Source organism: Schistocerca americana, chromosome 2 (genome assembly GCF_021461395.2).
Source record: "Schistocerca americana isolate TAMUIC-IGC-003095 chromosome 2, iqSchAmer2.1, whole genome shotgun sequence".
NCBI lineage: Eukaryota > Metazoa > Arthropoda > Insecta > Orthoptera > Acrididae > Schistocerca > Schistocerca americana.
The window spans coordinates 279502100-279520949 of record NC_060120.1 but is presented as its reverse complement, the minus strand read 5'-3'; the positions used below and the strand labels follow the sequence as shown (position 1 = coordinate 279520949).

The following is an 18850-nucleotide window of genomic DNA, read 5'->3' as shown; positions in this document are numbered from 1 at the left end:
CTGACAGGCTCACAACGTGACCCTTTATTATTGCACATATATTTATATACCACATCACATTCTAGCATATGTATAAAAGCAAACTCATATTTGAATGCAACATCGTGTCGAAATTTCAAAGTAATTGGTGAAGAACTTTCAGAAATATATGATTTTCAACAACTGAAAATTTACATTTTAATTGATGCAGATTTATCCATCTGCATGCAATACAAATTGTGCAGTTGTTGCCAACAAATAAATATATACATACAGACACATAAATATATAGAATTACAAACACATAAATAGATGCATACAATATTTGCTTTACTATGGTATTTGTTTGTACGCTGTATTTCACTATTCTACTGAATATATTGCAAAATGCCTCTTAATCACAGCAGTTAATCATTAGCATAAATGTCAACAAAATTGTCATATCACTTCAGATAATCCTTGACAGTATAAAAGGACTACCTGGAATGATATGTAAATTTTGTTGACATTTATGCTAATGATTAACTGCTGTGATTAAGAGGCATTATACAAAACATTCAATAGAATAGTGAAAAGTTATGTACAAACATAATAACACAGTGAAGCAGATGCTACTATCCACATGCTAGTCTATCCTGTGAAACTTCATTTCTCTACCCTCCATAACTTACAACCACTTAAACCTGTAATTAAGCTCTGGTCTTCCTCTATCATTTTTACCCAACATATACTCTATTAGCAAACTGAAAATTCCTTGACACCTCAAATAAAACACTTTATACATCCTTCTACTTTTTTCTTTCTTTTACATGACATTTATAACTGGCATTATCTCTTTCCTCACTCCCCATGCTTCCATTCTTCCGTAACATTTTTACCTCCTTGCTTTATACTGTATAGCTTTATGAGACTGATTTCCAGAATCTCTAGCTGGAAATTATTCTGAAATGATTTCCTTTAATGTCACAAAGATGAAAAACATTGCCATTTTGCAAACATATTACTACAACCTATTGCAGATAAACTTTCTTGTCATGTGGGGAACTTGTGCAGTATGAAAAATTATGGTGAAGTTAATGGGTTTACAGAAATTACATCAAACTCGCCATAACTCTGCTTCAAAGAAAGTACTGATATTGCTAACCTTGCTACAAGTTCAGGTTGGTTTCCATTAGATAAAATATCCAACAGGTCAGCAGAAGAAACAAAATAAAAGCGTGGAAATGCCAGTCTCTTAGTTTCCAGATATTCAGCCAAAGCTTTTTCACACAGTGTAAGTTGTTCCTGAAGAACCTCCAGCCTTTCAAACAAGTGAGGACAGTTTGTGGCTTGAACAACATTTGGCATCTTTGACATAACTTCTAACATTTCCTGAAAAAGAAAACAGACAATCTAAACACATTTCCAACTGAAAATAGTATTATTTTAATTGGCAGCATAATGATCAGATAACAAATTAATTTCCAGCTGAGGAGCACAGTATTTTATACAGTGATATTTTATACTGAATAATGAAGAACGGAAATCTATTGCATAAAAATGAACATTTGTTTTTTGTTTGTCTTCTACACATTCCTATATCATTTATCTGATTAAGATGAAACTTTGGTTTGCTGTAGTGCGAATACCTGCAAAAGTTTTTGTAATGATATGGAACAAGTACCACCCATGGGCTAGGAGTGAAAAATGGGGTGTGACATAAAAGCATAATTCAGGAAGGTCTGGAGCAAGCACACTCAAGGTTTGTATGTGCACAGTTCACAGCCACAGTTCATAGTAATCGACAGGAAGTCATCGAGTAAAGCAGAAGCAATTTCTGGTGTTCCCCAAGATAGTGTTATAGGCCCTCTGCTGTTCCTTACCTATATATATGATTTAGGAGACAATCTGAGCAGGCATCTTAGATTATTTTCAGATGAAGCTGTAGTTTATCATCTAGTAAAGTCATCAGAAAATTAATATAAATGCAAAATGATTTTGAAAAGATGCCTGAATGATGTGAAAATTGGTAATTAACCCTAAACAATGAAACGTGTGAGGTCATCCACATGAATGCTAAAAGGATCTGTTAAACGTCAGTTACATGATAAATCAGTCAACTCAAAAGGCCGTAAATTCAACTAAATACCTAGGAATTACGAACAACTTAAATTGGAAAGAACACACAGAAAATGTTGTGGAGAAGGCAAACAAATAATGCGTTTTATTGGCAGAACAATTAAAAAATGTAACAGTTCTACTAAAGAGACTGCCTACACTACACTTGCTAGTCTTTATTTGGAGTACTGCTGCATGGTTTGAGATCCTACTAGATAGGATTATGCAGTACATCAAGGAAGTTCAAAGAAGAGCAGCACATTTTATATTATCGTGAAATAGGGGAGGGAGTGTCACTGACGTGATACAGGATTTGGAGTGGACATCATTAAAGCAAAGGTATTTCTCATTTTGGCAGAATCTTCTCATGAAATTTCAATCCCCAACTTTCTCCTCTGAATGCAAAACTGCCCGAGATTTAAATAATAGAGAATTATTATGAAGGTGGTTTGATGAACCCTCTGCCAGGCACTTAAGTATGATTTGCAGAGGCAGTTGTAGATCAGATGTACATTACTTTTTATTTGCATAATTATTTATATAAAAATATTGTGTATGGGAACCACTCCTAAGGCTAGGGATGAAAAGATATGATACGTAAAAGTATATTATTACCACTGATACTAGGGATCGCTAGACTTATTGGTGATGGCCAATGGAGTTTAATTCGTACAGTTGGGGGTAGGAGATGGAGCAAACATGGTGCTAGATCAGCATATCTACATAACACCTGAAGGAACTTCTAGCAAAACTGGCAAATGTATCACTTGCTAACTGGAACAATTTACTATGACTGTGTCACAAACAGCTCTCCTATCAATGAAGGTGTAGGTGAAAAGACATGACATAAAAGCATAATTCAGGAATGCTTGAAGGAATTCAATCAAATTTTTCATCTACATTCACTCATTAGTTGTATAAAAATGCTACGGGAGTAAGATACCCCTATTATTTTAGGGATGGGTGATGATGAGGAAGGTATTTTTTCCTGTCGTAAGTTAACTTGCAATACTTCAGAAAAATGAAGCACTATCTGTCTCTTATTTGCGTTGTTCAGTTCATCAACCACTTTAAGAGAATGAGCACTGCAACGAGCCAATAATTTTGCCAGCGTGTTTTGGGGCCAAAGATCATGTCACATGGTGCAATTTCACAGATACATTTAACGTCCTCTATAGAGACGCATGGAGTAAAACAGTGATAAATCAGACAGCCGCCAGTGACAGTCCTTCTTCTTGAAACAACAATCAGTTACTGGCAGAATTACAAGTTTTCTCAGAATTCAGGAGAAACTGCAGGGCTATGGATATTGATGAAATACATGTACAAATATATTTGAAAAGTGCTAAATTTATGTGAATTATAAAAATATGTGTAAAATATATGTGACATATGTATATACAGGTGAAGCTGCAGGCAGAAGGCTAGTTTGTTTATAAAAATCCAAGTAAATGAATTGCTTGTGTTGGTACTTGTCACACAACATTAAATTTCAGTATCATTGATTTTAATATGGTGATGAAAAGTCCTTGGAGGTGTATACATAATGGAAGTAGTAAAGGTGACAACTCATCAAATTTGACAATAGATACATTAACAGGACTGAACATTGCAAGCTTCCAGACGAATCCTTCTTCAGAAAAATCCTTGAGTTTTATAAACTGTCGAACTGTGACACTTAGCAAATGTACACATGAAATTCTCTGAAACTACTGCTACATCAGGAACAATTCTCTGATAATTCCAAGAATTCTGAAGTAAAGGCAAGGCAACAACTTTGTTTTTTTTATTTTCATGGGTCACACCACTCAAAATTTAATGTTTCTTTTAGAAAAAAATCAGTAATGAAACTGTTAATACTTTTGTGGAAACTTTTTGATGTGTTGCCTAATCTACATATACACACATACCCTGTAAGCCACTGTGTGGTGCACGGCAGAGGGTACCATGTACCACTACTAGTCATTTCCTTTCCTGTTCCACTCACAAGTAAAGCGAGGGGAGAAACTGTCTAAAAGCTTACACATGAGCCCTAATTTCTCACATCTGATCTTTTTGCTCCTTAAGTAAAATGTATGTTGGTGGCAGTGGAATTATTCAGCAGTCAGTCTCAAACGCTGGTTCACCGAGTTTCTGCAATAGTGGCTCATGAAAAGAGTGTTGTGTTCCCTTTGAGTTTACGAAGCACCTCCATAATACTTGCATGCTGATTGAACCTGCTGGTAACAAGTCTAGCAGCACACCTCAGAATTGCTATATCTTCCTTTAATCCAAACTGGTGGGGATCCCAAACACACGAACAGCACTCAAGAATGGGTTGCTCTAGCATTCTATACACTGCCCCCTTTATGAATGAGGTACACTTTTCAAAATTTCTCCCAATAAAAAAAAAGTAGAGCATTCGCCTTCCCTACAACAGCCTGATATGCTTATTTCTTATGGCTTTGCAACATTACACCTAGATATTTAATTGGTGTGACTGTGTGAAGCATCACCTTACTAATGCTGTATTCGGATGTTACAGGATTGGTTTTCCTACTCACCTGCATTACTCTACGTTTTTCTTCATTCACAACAAGCTAACATTCATCACACCAACTACAAATTCTGTCTAAGTCATCTTGTATCCTCTTACAGTTAATCAATGACAACACCATCCCGTACACCACAGCATTGTCAGCAAACAGCCACAAATTGTTGCTTGCCCTTTCTGTCACATTATTTTGTATACGGAGAATAAGAGCAGTCCTATGACGCTTCCCTGGAGCACTCCTGACGAATCCCTTGTCTCTCTATCAATAGACTGAGGCAATGGGTGACATTTAGTGTCAGGGCCGGGAATTGAATCTATGTCTACTGCTTACTAGGCAGGTGTGTTAACCACTAAGCTCCTCAGCACAGCAATTCACACAACTGCACAGATTACCTTGGCATGCCTCCCTCCTCAATCCAAATTTCCCCTTACACACAGACAGAATTGCTGAGGCTCCCCATGTTCTGGAATGACACCTCACCATCAAATGAAAATGGAGGATCCAGCCCTGAAGCCCAGGAGCAGGTATCTCCACAAATAAAATGACACAGTTTCAGAGACTTTACTGGTCTCATATAGATATGATTTTATAGACTGAAGCGATAAGTGAAAATTTGTACCAAGGACAGGGATCGAATACGGGACTCCTGCTTACTATGCAGGAATGAGAGGGGGAATTTAAAGTAGACTGGGGCAGTAGTGAGAATTTGGATTGAGGAGGGAGGTGTGCCATGATAATCTGTGCAAATGTAAGGGGGAATTTAGAGTAGACTGGGGTGGCAGTGAGAATTTGGATCGAGGAGGGAGGTGTGCCAGGGTAATGCGTGCAGTTGTCTTGGTGACTGACAAGCCTGCCTAGTGAGCAGGAGACCTGGGTTTGATTCCTGTCCTTGATACATTTTTCACTTACTGCTTCACTCTATAAAATCATATCTGTATGAGACCAGTAAACTCTCTGAAGCTGTGTCATCTGTTTGTATAACTACCTGCTTCTGGGTTTCAGGCTGGATCCTTCATTTGCATTCGATGCTTAGGCACTATTCCAGAACAAGGGGAGCCTCAACAGTTCTGTACATATGTAAGGGGGAATTTAAAGTAGACTTGGGCACCAGTGAGAATTTGGATTGAGGAGGGTCATATGCCAGAGTAATGTGTGCAGTTGTGTGAACTGCTGTGCCAAGGTGACTTAGCGGCTACTGCACCTGCCTAGTAAACAGGAGACCTGGGTTCGATTCCTGGCCTTGGTATAAATTTTCACTCGTCGCTTCAGTCTATATACATAAAATCATTTCTGTATGAGACCAGTACGTCTCTGAAACTGTCATTTGATTTGTATAAACCTTTTTCTTTGATGAACACTTGCCATTGAGGGCAACATAATGGGATCGATTACTTAAAAAGTCTTCAAGCCAATCATATACCTGGGGAGTTAAAGCATATGCTCGAACCTTCAACAATAGTCTGCAGTGGAACACCATGTCAAACACGTTCCAAAAATCTAAGAAGAAGGAGTCTGCTTGTTGTCCCCCATCCATGGTTTGTCGGATACCATACGAGAAGAGGTTGAGCTGATCTTCACACAAACAATGCTTTCTACATCTGTGCTAGTTTGTGGACAGAAGCTTCTCTGTCTCAAGAAAAATTTATTATATTTGAATGTGTTCAAGAATTCTGCAGCAATTCAATGCTAAGGATGTTGATCTGTTATTATGTGGGTCTATTCTTTTCCCTTTCTTATACACAGGAGTCACCTGCACTTTTTTCAAGTTTCTTGGGACTTTGTGCTGGTTGAGGGATTCATGATAAATGCTAGTTAAGTAACTGACCAAGGTTGCAGACTACTCTCTGTAAAACTGGATTGGATTTCCATCTGGACTGGGTGATTTATTTGTTTACACCTCTTTCAATTGTTTCTCTATGTCATGGATGCCTATTTCTATGTCTTCCATGTGTCTGTGTCACAGTCAAATGACAGTATGTTTGTACATTTGTCTTGTGTGAATGATTTTATAAATGTGATATTTAAAACTTCAGCTTTTCTATAGCTGTATTTTGTTGCCACCCCAGACTGGTCAACGAGTGACTGGGTAGAAGTTTTTGGCCTGCTTAGTGATTTTAAGTATAACCAGGATTTTCTCAGGTTCTCAGCAAAATCTTTCACTAAGGTGAGGAAGTTGTATGTTTTACACACTGATCTTCTTTGAGTGCAAAACTTTCTACTTATTTTTGCCTGCCAATCGAGGTGCATTCTTTTTTAAGTAGACAGTGCAACAATCTTTGTTTCCTTCAAACTTTCTGAATTTGATTATTAAAACAATGATAGTCCTTTCCATCCGTAATCCACTCTCTTGGCACATCCATCTCCAGAGCAAGATTTACAATATGTTTGCCTATAATTCTTCTATGTCTGTCATAATAGAGCTAAATGATTTCCACTCATTGTCTAAGTGGGATGCTAACAACTGAATATCAGTTTTTTCTTTTATGAAATAACACTATTCTCAAGTTCCTTGAACAAAATTTGTATGATTGTTTCTGGAACTCTTCCAGAACTCACTGCTAAAAGAAGAGGGAAAATTTGTCATAATTAACACAATTCTATCAGCAGAAGATATTTTGCCTATGCTGAAGTAGTAATGACAACCTTCCTTGTGAAAATGCCGTGGACATATTCATATGAACTGTCAGGATTTTCCACAGAGTATCATTAATAAATAAGCAGTTCTGCATGATGGTAAGACTAATAGGACCAAAGACTATGAACAGAAGATATGTGGCTTACGGATTTGAAGCCCTACAGAAAACTTATAATGGAACAGTGTTCCTTCAACTGGCTAGTGGTGTGTTTCAAAAATATGATTTGATTGATTTATGAAAATGTAATGATGCTCATATAGAAAGAGAAGTGTAATCAACAACTTGCAAAATCGTAAGATTACCTGATATTGGGTATTTAAATATTGTCCTAGCCTTCAATGCATGAAGGAAAACAAAAGGTAAATGATCTGAACTCATCCAATGGTTAACATAAATGATTTGTTACTCAATGCATAGTCTTCTGCATTGGTGGTGTGGCAGCCATTGGACCTGGGGACAGCCAAGCCATTCCCCTTGTCATCTGGAAACACTTTTTCTACAGGGGGAATCATACAACAGGTTATCCCAGTGGAGAGCGAAGAGCAGTGGTCATCAAACTTTTTTGCTTGAGAACCAGTACTGAGATCATGGAGTAGCACTTTGGGCAGCATATGTATCGATGAGATTATTAATTAGAAACACACATAAATTATAATGTTATTTATTTTTTGCCTTTAGTCTGTGGTTAACACTCTATATATGGGTATAGGGTAGGTCTTGTTTTGGATGGAGATAAGCTTGAGCTGAGTTCTGTCTGGAGAGATACTGATCCATACTAAGCTGAATGTTAAAGTGTGGAAACGAAATTAATGGGGTGAATGGAGAGTTACGCCAATGCTGTCTAAGGAAATATTTGGATGCTACAATTGAAAGGCCACTGCTGGTGAGGCTAAATTTCTCTAACTAGTCATAAAGGTCCGAAATCAATGGTACAAGTATGATAAGGAGATGTCAGTTCAGTAGACAAGCCTACAGTAAATGATGAATAACAATTTCCATATCAGGACATGCCTTGCACTGAGTTTAGTCCACTGGCTATAATTAATATGACTCCACTCCCGCCCCGCCCCACCCCATGAACACCAAGAAAAGGAACACTTATTTATTTAGAGATTTGAAATTGGCTCAATTACTGTAAGAGTAGAGTTGGTAAGACATTTTAGCTTGGTAAGTTAGTTAGCGGTCCCAAGTACTGATCCTTAAAAGTCAGCATAATTCAGAACAGTTCCAGAGGACTTTGTCTGTATCATGTTGCTGCCACCCTCAGCAATCCCAAAGATGTGACACTGTAATTGCCTGACAAACTGTTGTATTTGCTGTGTGAGTTGATGATTAATTGATTACTAACAGTAATTGTACTTATCCTTAAATGTGTCAAACAATATGAGACAAAAATCACGAGTGTTTTGAATGTCATGTTTTTTCTATTCACTGAATTGTATTACAACACCATTAATTTAATTTCATGTTCCTTGGTTCAAATATGTACCACATTTTCAGATGACTCCTCTATATTGTGCATTCATTAATCCATCCTACTTCCATTTGAAATTTATACCACAGCAGCTGATCAGTTCCAGTTGGGCACACCCATGAGTTGTCAGTAGTGGAACACAAAACAAAAAAGCATTCCCCCTATTACATACCCTAACTTCGCAGCGGCCATGCTACTTACCCACCTGCTCCTGAGGTAAGCAGTCAGCCCTACCTAGCTTATAGCCAAATTCGCCAAATTAAGCACATGTCAAAATATTACTACCTCTGTACTACACTCTTAAGAAACTCTTAACATCAGCTGATATTTCCAGATTCAGCGCTTAGTTGCTAGATGCATATTATTACATGATGCTGAATGAAGTTTTGATTGGGCTGCATGTGGCTGCAGTCCACAGTTTGATGACCACTGGCATGCAGAAAGGTGGCAGGTATGAAGCAACATTTTCTGTTTTGGGAACACCTTTTTTGCAGTAGGAGGTATAATGCAGACAGATTGAGCTGGGTAGAGTAGCCTGCTAGCAGTGATGGTGGAACGTCATATTGTAGTGTGCTCTGCAAGACATGGAAAATTTGACTTTGGGACAACTAAAGCAACAAGCAATAAATAGAATTTCTGCAAATAAATGTCATCTCTATTATATTGTTGCTGTGGATGCAAGGCTTTCCCGGCATTATCAGGTACAACAAATGTTGCACCATACTGTTTCACATAAGCTGGTGAAGGGTAGCCATTACGGTATTATTAGAGACTTGAAGAATATGGAAGAGTATCTTAGCACCACATCTCATTTGCACTGCTTCAGGCAAGGTATGCAATAGATAATTTATTCTTTATTATTGTGTAGGAGAGCCACGCTCATATTAATCTGAAAGGTGTGAGAAGCGTTTTGCTTTAAAACACCAACAGTAAAAATTAAAGGTGTCTACATTTTATTTCATGTGCCTGTTTCATTTGTTTTAAATTTTATATTTCAGTTACTACTTTCAGACTGAAAAGTTTCACCAGTTACAACAATGGCATTGTTGTATATGAATGTAAGAAGAGGGGCCTCAGAATTTTGTTGTGTCATTGTTTCAGTCCTTGCTTGACTTTTATTGACATAATTCCAGTATTAAATTCAGTTTTGTTAACAAATTCTTAATGTAATAACTGAATACGAAGTAATTTCAAGTCCACAAGTCTTATTCTGGTATAACAAACATTAAAAGCATTCAGGAAACATCATATTCAGTAACTGTTCTAAGTTGAACAAACAAGTTGCATTTTTCAATATTTGTCCTTCAGGGCGTGGTGACTACTGTGATAAACTGTTTTCAGAAAGAATGTTCACAAGAAGAGTCAGTATTGATCCATATCTGGTGATGTATGCCACTACTGCAATTTACTAGAAAACATCATCTATCAGGAAAATTGCTGAAATTAAGCAGTATATGTAAAGTTCACAACTTTATTTCACAATCTCCTAGTCCATCCACTAAATGATTCATATGAAGCAGGACAGCCTATAGTTGAAACAGCATAAGTTGATCCCTGACAGTTGCAGTGGACTGAGGGCGGGAGATTTGCAGGCCAACCTCAGCTTGATTATCAATGTCTCTATGGCATCAGCTCATTGTTGTCACAACTCTGCAGACAGTTACTGTTTTCAGCTGCAGCCTTTAGTGCTTCGCAGATGAAGGCTGGCATTAGTGCTGTGAGCTGTCACAGATCTTCTTATGGTTCCCTGACTACAGTTAATTTTCAAAGAGGTGCAAACACAGTTAATTATATTAAGAGTGTGTAGGTTACGAAAAATCAGTATTCAGAGTGTTTATATCATGGATTTACTTGTGAGTCAAAAGTTATAATGTGGCAATGTGGTGGCAAGGTGACACTGCTTCACAGGCATGACCAAAAGCTAGTAACACAATACGATCATAGAACACTTTATTTCACAAATAGGTAATTGGATGATATGGTTGTTATAAACTGAAAATAGAGCTGAGCAATGAATTAAACAACTGATCAAGGACCTCCCCCCCCCCCACCCCCACCCCCCCCCACCTCTCTCTCTCTCTCTCTCTCTCTCTCTCTCTCTCTCTCTCTCTCACACACACACACACACACACACACACACACACACAGAGAGAGAGAGAGAGAGAGAGAGAGAGAGAGAGAGAGAGAGCAGGGAAAGGGGGCGAGAGAGAGCAGGGAAAGGGGGTGAGAGACAGAGACAGAGAGATGAAATACAAATAAACATTCTCCACAAAAATGTCCTGTGCCTTTGCAATATTAACTGCAAAAAAATCTATAAATATCACATTCCATTAAGAAGAACCACTTGTGCTTCTAGATTGTGAACATATCACCTGGAAAAGCATCTAGCAACACTGCTACAGCTGGTTATGGAACACTCCTTTCGGAGAGAAAGATATTAACCTGTAACTTGAACTGTATAATACTGTGGTCAGTTTTATTGTTGTTTCTTTATTTATCAGGGCCCTCTAAAGCACCTAGGATATCATCAAGTTATTTCATATATGTCTCATGATAAGCTACTTCCCATGAAAACGTACGAGGGTTGCCCAGAAAGTAATGTACCACATTTTTTTTTCCCTTCAACAATTCTTTATTGAACATAATGAGAATTATACACATGAAAGAATGGTGTTTTTTGTACACATCCCATTTTTCACATAATCTCTATCCCTTTCTATGGCCTTCCTCCAGCGCGAAACAAGGGCATATATGCCCTGTCAATACCAATCCTTGTCCTGGTGGCAGAGCCAGTGCTTCACTGTGTGGATCACCTCATCATTGACAGATTTCAGCACCAACTGCTGAGTCATAATGCATCTGTTCTTGTGAATGACAACATCATCTCACTGCAACATGTTAGGTGAGACAGCCGTGGATAGTCTCTCCAACCACTGCAAATCCTGGAGCTCCGCCAGACTGCCTTCTGATGACCTCACCCTCCATGCCCAGCAACTAACTGTTCTTCTGTCAACAGCAGATGCACCATAAACTTTGCACAAGCATTTGTGAATAATCCCCACAGTTTCTTTCTCTGCAGTAAGAAATTCAATGATGGCACATTGCTAGTGACATACATCATCTACAGATGCCATTTTTAAACTCACTGCAGGTACGTTGTCTGTTGGAAGTGATGGAAACTTGGCATGCTCACTCAGGAGACTTCAAATAAAATAAGCAACATTTCGCATTTGTAGCATTGTTTTCAGCTGAGAAAAAAAATGCAGTGCATAACTTTCTGGGCAACCCTCATATTTTCTATAAACAGTAGAAGGCATTTCTATTTGAACTCTGTTAAGTCCATACCCGCTAATTTCTTTAAAAAACAGTTCACAAAACAAGCTCTGGACTAGATAACTTTTAAATATATTGTGTGGTACAGATATGTGTGTGACACAAAAGAGTGAAGAGTCATAGTGATGAATGTACAGATGACTTTATGAAACATGTGACCGATCTCTGTCTTAGCATTTAATTTACAACTGACATGAAAAGTAGCAATAGCTACTCTTTTTAGATAGGCTTGTCATGTGAAATGGCAAAACATCCTCTGGTGGTTAAGTTCCTCCAACCACGTCTTGAATATGCCACATTCTGGAGGGTACTTACTTCAGTCTTTGGGGGTTTCATCAATTTCATTATTTTTCCTAGTTATTTTATCATTCTTAAATTATTTTGTTATTAGCTTCTGATGCTTGTTCTTGTACATGTTATTATTTATTATCTAGAATCACCTTTTATAATCACATTTTGCCACTTAAACATTTGTCTTTTAATAATTTTAAAATCTCACTTTAGTCATGGCTTTAATTTATTACATTTTGTTACTGTAATAACTTACATGTATATATCAGAACTTGTAATACCAAGACCAATATCTGCTCATACAGTTAAATCATCACTTGAACTAGAAAAAAATTGATATGGTGTTTTTCTAATATGTGCAACATAAATATGTATCCTTACAGGCCCTTGGATGCAAGAAGCAATACATTGTACATGTTCAGAAGAACAATGAGAATTTCACCAAACACGTCAGAAGTTTCATGATGTTACACACACCACAAGAGAAAGTATTGGGAACAGCCTTCTGACCAGATGTCCTCAAGGTGACAGCATGAATAACAGGACTTGTCACAAACTGCACAAGCACAGTATAAAGATGGGCAAAGAACAAGACAAACCTACTCACACCACTAGGAGCATACCTCTTATCTGCTGAACGCCATAATACACAAGGAAATTCATTGTGGCTGACAGAAAGAGTAACAGCAAAATTCAACAACAGACAAGTGCTTAAATAAATTTATTTCAACCGATGATCACAAATTTTTTTTTTCCTTAGGCTACAGGTTTTCGTCAGTGCTGACCATCCTAAGGTCTGCAGCAAAACATTGGAGAACAAAATACGAGAGTTAGTGGACAGTTTACTCCTTACAACAATAAAATCTGCCATAACAAAAAGTATTAGTTCCATACATGTGGAGAACATACGCTTAAAATATGAAAAGGCATACCTGTTCTAAAACATGTCCTAATATAATGAAGCCTTAGTGTTCTGGCATAAGCTATCGCCAGCACACTGTTCGGCAAAGATGAAGTGCAAAGATCAATTACTAGGTGCTGAATCAAGCACACCTAACACGAGGAAGACCAGAGACACACCCACAAGAAACCCACCACCAACGCCCTCTCAACAGCACGTATTTAGACTGCCGCCACTGACCGGACAGCTTCACTCAGTCACTCCCTCACTCAATCATCCAGTTTGGAATCTGTCAGTTACTCGCTGTTATAGCCATGAGCGGCCAGCGAGCAGTGCACGGCAGAGAATGAAGCTGCAAAGCCGCTAGGCGGGGGAGCTGCTGTAGGTTTTGCTAACAACAAACAGACAGAACAGACCAACAAGTAGGGGACGACAGACACTACAACCAACCAGGACACAACATGAAGCAAGAACTGAGGTGATAACACGGTGAGACACAAACAATGCGGGAACACTCCAAACAATGACATTATGTACCTCAACACATGGAATTGGAATGCAGTATGGTAGAGATGCACATGCGAACTACGACAAGTACCAGACTGCTGGGGTAGCATTATGCAGCAGCCTAAACACATAACTGTAGGAAATGTGATTGGCCGTGGACTTCTTGTGGTACGGAGAGTGGTGGAGTCGGACGGCGAGACTGGTGGCACAGGCACATGCCGGAGCACAGAGACCCCAAGTGGATATCCAGGTCCATACCCTCTGGCATGCATTCAACTTCCACGCCTTCCGAAACCAGATCCCCTGAAACCTGTGCGTAGGGCAGGAAATTCCCCTGGATGGTGCCATGTTGGGCGGAAGGAGGGTACGGAGGGAGACCCTGTGTCATCCGCTGTCATTGGTGTGTTGGGAGGGCAGTATGTGGAATCTAGCAAAAAGTCACCGGAGGGCACAGCATTGTATGGCACCTCCAATTCTTGTGGATGCAGGGAGGAGGGCCAGCAAGCCTGCAGAGAGCCATCGGCTGTTGGCAATGGGACCGACTCAAGGGCCTTTAAGTAGTAGTTAATCTTCCCCAAAAAACCTGGAGGTTAGTTAATCTTCCCCAAAAAACCTGGAGGTCAGATAAATCCTTATGGCAGGGAAGGGAGTTGATGGCCATGACACTGCGATCCGATGGACGAATGCCTCTTTACTGAGTCAGTGACTCAGGTATTCGACTTCTGGTTGAAAGAAACTATACCTCTCCATCCAAAAGCATAAGCCTGCAGCCTGCTGGGCATGAAATACGATACTGAGGCTTTGCAAATGCTCGTGGCGTGTACGGCTAGTGACCAAGATGTCATGGAGATAATTGACGCAAGCCGGGATGGGCTATTTGTTCTGCTCCAAGTATCTCTGGAAAATGGCTGGCACTGAGGAAAGAAGAGGTTCATAATTTTCTGAACAGAATGGCGGCAAACTGGTATGACATGGGCATAAATAAACTGCCACAGCGTCTACAAAAATGCATCAACAGAAATGATGATTATGTCGAGAAATAGCTAAATGTTCAAGCTGTAAACTGATGTACACCACTGTAGAAATAAACAGGTCTACGTACTTTTGCGATTACCCTCGTATAATCTGAAAGGCGTGTGGATAACAACAATGTTCTGGGATCCTTCATCTAATATTAATACGTGGTAAGCCTCCGCCAGTTTGATCTTAGTGAAGCACTCGTCATGTGCAAGTTTGGTCGTGGAATGTGATAAGTTTCAACCAGTGACCGAGCATTGATTGTAACTCCAAAAACCCCAAATAGGCGAAGGGAGCCATTGGGTTTCCTGATCTCCACTAACAGGGTCGCCCAAGCATTCACTTTCATGGACTCGGTGATGCCAGCAGCCTGCAGTCAATCGAGCTCTTGCTTGACTGCTGGATGAAGACCACCAGAATGGGACGAGCCCGGAAGAATCACAACTTAGCATCTGGCTGGAGAGCAATGTGTGCCTGGAAGTCCGAAGCACACTCTAAGTCAGACTGAAACAGAGAGGCATAGGCCAAGCACAGATCGTCGAGGTCCTGGAAAGGGACAGCAGTGGAAATGACTTTAACTTCATCAGAAACAGTGTGAAAACACCAAGTCAAAAAATGTTTGAAGCTGAGGGCTGGTCAGCTACCAGTAGGGTCAGGAGCCGGGGAACGTGTTTATAGGTGGTCAGGACCGAGAACCACCCATGGAGGGTGATAGAACCATCACTGTATGCGACCAAGTGCCAAGAGGTGGGAGACACCTCTGGGGAACCTAGGTGTGTATAAGGCACCAAATTGATCAAGGAGACGGTGGCCCCCATATCGAGCTATTCGCACGATGTCTTCCAGTGAGGGGTTATCGAGTTTCAACACAGCCATGTGGACCTCTGGATTTGGTGCCAGTTGAATGACAACATCATGAATCAAGAAGTCTGCATTCAACACCCTGCAATGCTGATTGGTGCAAGTGAAGTCGCATATGTGGCTGAGACCCTGAAAGTCCATGACACAAGAACGGTATTACTGACCAGACTGTTTATGGTACTGGTGGAACTCAAGCCAATACAGGACAACATGGTATTGCTGGGAACAGTAGTTACTTAGCAGCACACATATTTTGTTAAAGGAAAGAGCCACAGGGTCTGAGATTGGAGCCAACTTGTGGAGCAGAAAGAAAGTGTCTGGTGATGCCCAGGACAAGAATAACGACCACTGTAGGGAGTCATTCATGACCTGAAATGCTGTGAAATGCATTTTCAGAAAACGCAAACATGTTTCCCAGTGTTCTTAGTGTCGTTAAAGGGTGGAAACAACAGCGGACATGGGTAAGTGGCAGAAACCAGGACACCCAGGAGCTGGTGCAGTAGGGCAGCCCGTGCCATGACTTTGTCCATCAGCAACTGTAAGGATTGCTGTAAGACATCTAACTGGCACTGCTGCTGCTGGCAGATGAACAAGTAGGGGACAACAGACACTACAGCCGACCACAACACGACACAAACAAGCAAAAACTGAGGTGATAACATGGCAAGACAACAACAACAACAACAACGCAGGAACACTCCAAACAATGACAGTATGTATCTCAACACACGGAACTAGAACACAGTACGGCAAAGATGCACGCACGAATTGGGCGAGTACCAGACTGCCGAGGTAGTGTCGCACGGCTGCCTAAATGCATGACTGCAGGAAATGCAATTGGCCGCGGGCTTCACATGATAAGGAGAGTGGCGCACTCACAGGCTTGCAGCACAGGCGCATGCCAGAGCACATACACCCCTAGGGGGTATCCAGGTCCATACACTCTAGCCTGCATTCAACTCCCGCGCCTTCCGACAAACAGACTCGCAGAGCGGGTTAAGCTCGTCACAGGCTACAACAGTACATAGCGACCAGATTAGTGACTATAGTGGGACTGGTTTACCTCAACCGGAACTGTATTATACTAGCAGTGAAAACTAAAGTTTATAATAGCAAGATTACCAATCAGTCTGCTAGAGGACTATTACTGATGAGCTCGTACCACTCCCTGCCACCGTTGGATAAGCAGCTGCAGCGGCAAGTCGTATACCCCTAGCTTACTTATTTGTTACATAGTTTAATTCTTAATTTCTTTGCATGTTTTTGGGTACTTGCAGTGTTTAATTCATAAATTTCGGGCGTATTATAGTATTTGAGAGTTGTAGCATCGTGCTTTAGTGTTTACTTCATAGATTATTACTTATATTGTGTGTGAGTTTCATATAGGAGGTGTAATTTCGAGTTTTAGTTACTGTAATCGTAAATTCAGGCAGATTGTAGCGCAGTCGTTAGGCATTTGTACAGGTTAGTTAATACATTCTTTGCGTGTTTCCCTTGCATTAGCTAGGCACGGACTCACGTTTCAGTAACTGTTGTTCAACATCGATTAGAATGGAGAGGGACTGTGATTGCTGTGTTCGGATGAGGGCTGAGTTGGCATCCCTTCGCTCACAGCTGCAAGCGACGCTGACTTCGGTCGCGCAGCTTGAGGCTGTTGCCAATGGGCACCACTGTGGGGAGCCGGACTTGGGTATCACGGGGATGTCAACCTCGTCCCGTCTGTCCCCAGATTGGTCTGCCGCTGTGGTTGCCCCGGTTGCTGCCCGCAGTGGGGTGAGCCCTCGCCTGTGGTTGATTGGGAGGTCGTTCCAAGGCGTGGCAGGCAGCGAAAGACGTCCCCGGAGGCTGATCAGAAAGCCTCCCCAGTGCGTCTGACAAACAGGTTTCAGGTGCTGTCTCTGGCTGAGCCAGATGCAGCAGCCTGCCCTGTTTCAGAGGATTATTCTTAGCCTTCAAGGTCCGGGCAATCGCAGAGGGTGGGCTTATTGGTAGTTGGGAGCTGCAATGTCAGGTGCATAATGGGGCCACTTAGGGATATGGCGGCTAAAGAGGGGAAGACATCTAGTGTGCACTCTGTGTGCATTCCGGGTGGAGTCATTCCTGATGTGGAAAAGGTCCTTCTGGATGCCATGAAGAGCGAAGAGCACAGGGTGCAGCCAGCTGCAGGTGGTGGCACATGTCAGCACTAATGACGTGTGTCGCATTGGATCTGAGGAAATTCTATCTGATTTGGTGAAGGCTGCTGGTCTTGCTTACGAGATGAAGGCAGAGCTCACCATCTGCAGCATCGTCGACAGAACCGACTGCGGACCTTTGGTGCAGAGCCGGGTGGAGGGTCTGACTCAGAGGCTCTGACGGTTTTGCGACCATGTTGGCTGCAGATTCCTTGACTTGCGCCATAGGGTGGTGGGGTTTCGGGTTCCGCTGAATAGGTCAGGAGTTCACTACACTCAGCTGGCAGCTACACAGGTAGCGGAGGCTGTGTGGCGTGGACTGGGCGGTTTTTTAGGTTAGAAGGCCACAGGAAAGTACGGGGTGGGCTGCAATCTCAAAGGGTGCATGGCAAATACAGGACGTGCTTGGATCAAGGAACAGTCGGAATTGTAGTTGTAAATTGTTGTAGTTGGGCTGGGAAAGTCCCTGAGCTTCAAGCGCTAATAGAAAGCACAGAAGCTGAAATCGTTATAGGTACAGAAAGCTGGCTAAAGCCTGAAATAAGTTCTGCAGAAATTTTTACAAAGTCTCAGACGGTGTTCAGGAAAGATAGATTAGGCAGAATTGGTGGTGGAGTGTTTGTGTCTGTCAGTAGTGGTTTATCTTGTAGTGAAGTCGAAGTAGATACTCCGTGCAAATTGGTAAGGGTGGAGGTTATACGTAACACCCGAACTAAGTTAATAATTGGCTCCGATGATTTAGTTGCTGAACAGTTCAGAGAAAATTTGAGTCTCGTAACAAATAAATACCCCACTCATACGGTTATAGTTGGTGGGGACTTCAACCTTCCCTCGATATGTTGGCAAAAATACATTTTCAAAACCGGTGGTAGGCAGAAAACATCTTCCGAGATTGTCCTAAATGCTTTCTCCGAAAATTATTTCGAGCAGTCAGTCCACGAACCCATGCGAATTGTAAATGGTTGCAAAAACACACTTGGCCTCTTAGCCACAAACAATCCAGAGCTGATAGAGAGCATCATGACTGATACAGGGATTAGTGATCA

At 40.9% G+C, this 18850-nt stretch overlaps 1 protein-coding gene across 1 annotated transcript in view; it reads right to left on the bottom strand.

Moving 5' to 3' along the window:
• LOC124593960 (dynein beta chain, ciliary-like) overlaps window positions 1–18850 on the bottom strand; it is a 746507-nt gene that overhangs the window by 266251 nt on the left and 461406 nt on the right. The window contains exon 30 of the mRNA XM_047132308.1: window positions 1124–1350. Within this exon, the coding sequence (XP_046988264.1) occupies window positions 1124–1350 (227 nt within the window). The remainder of the gene's footprint in view (window positions 1–1123; window positions 1351–18850) is intronic.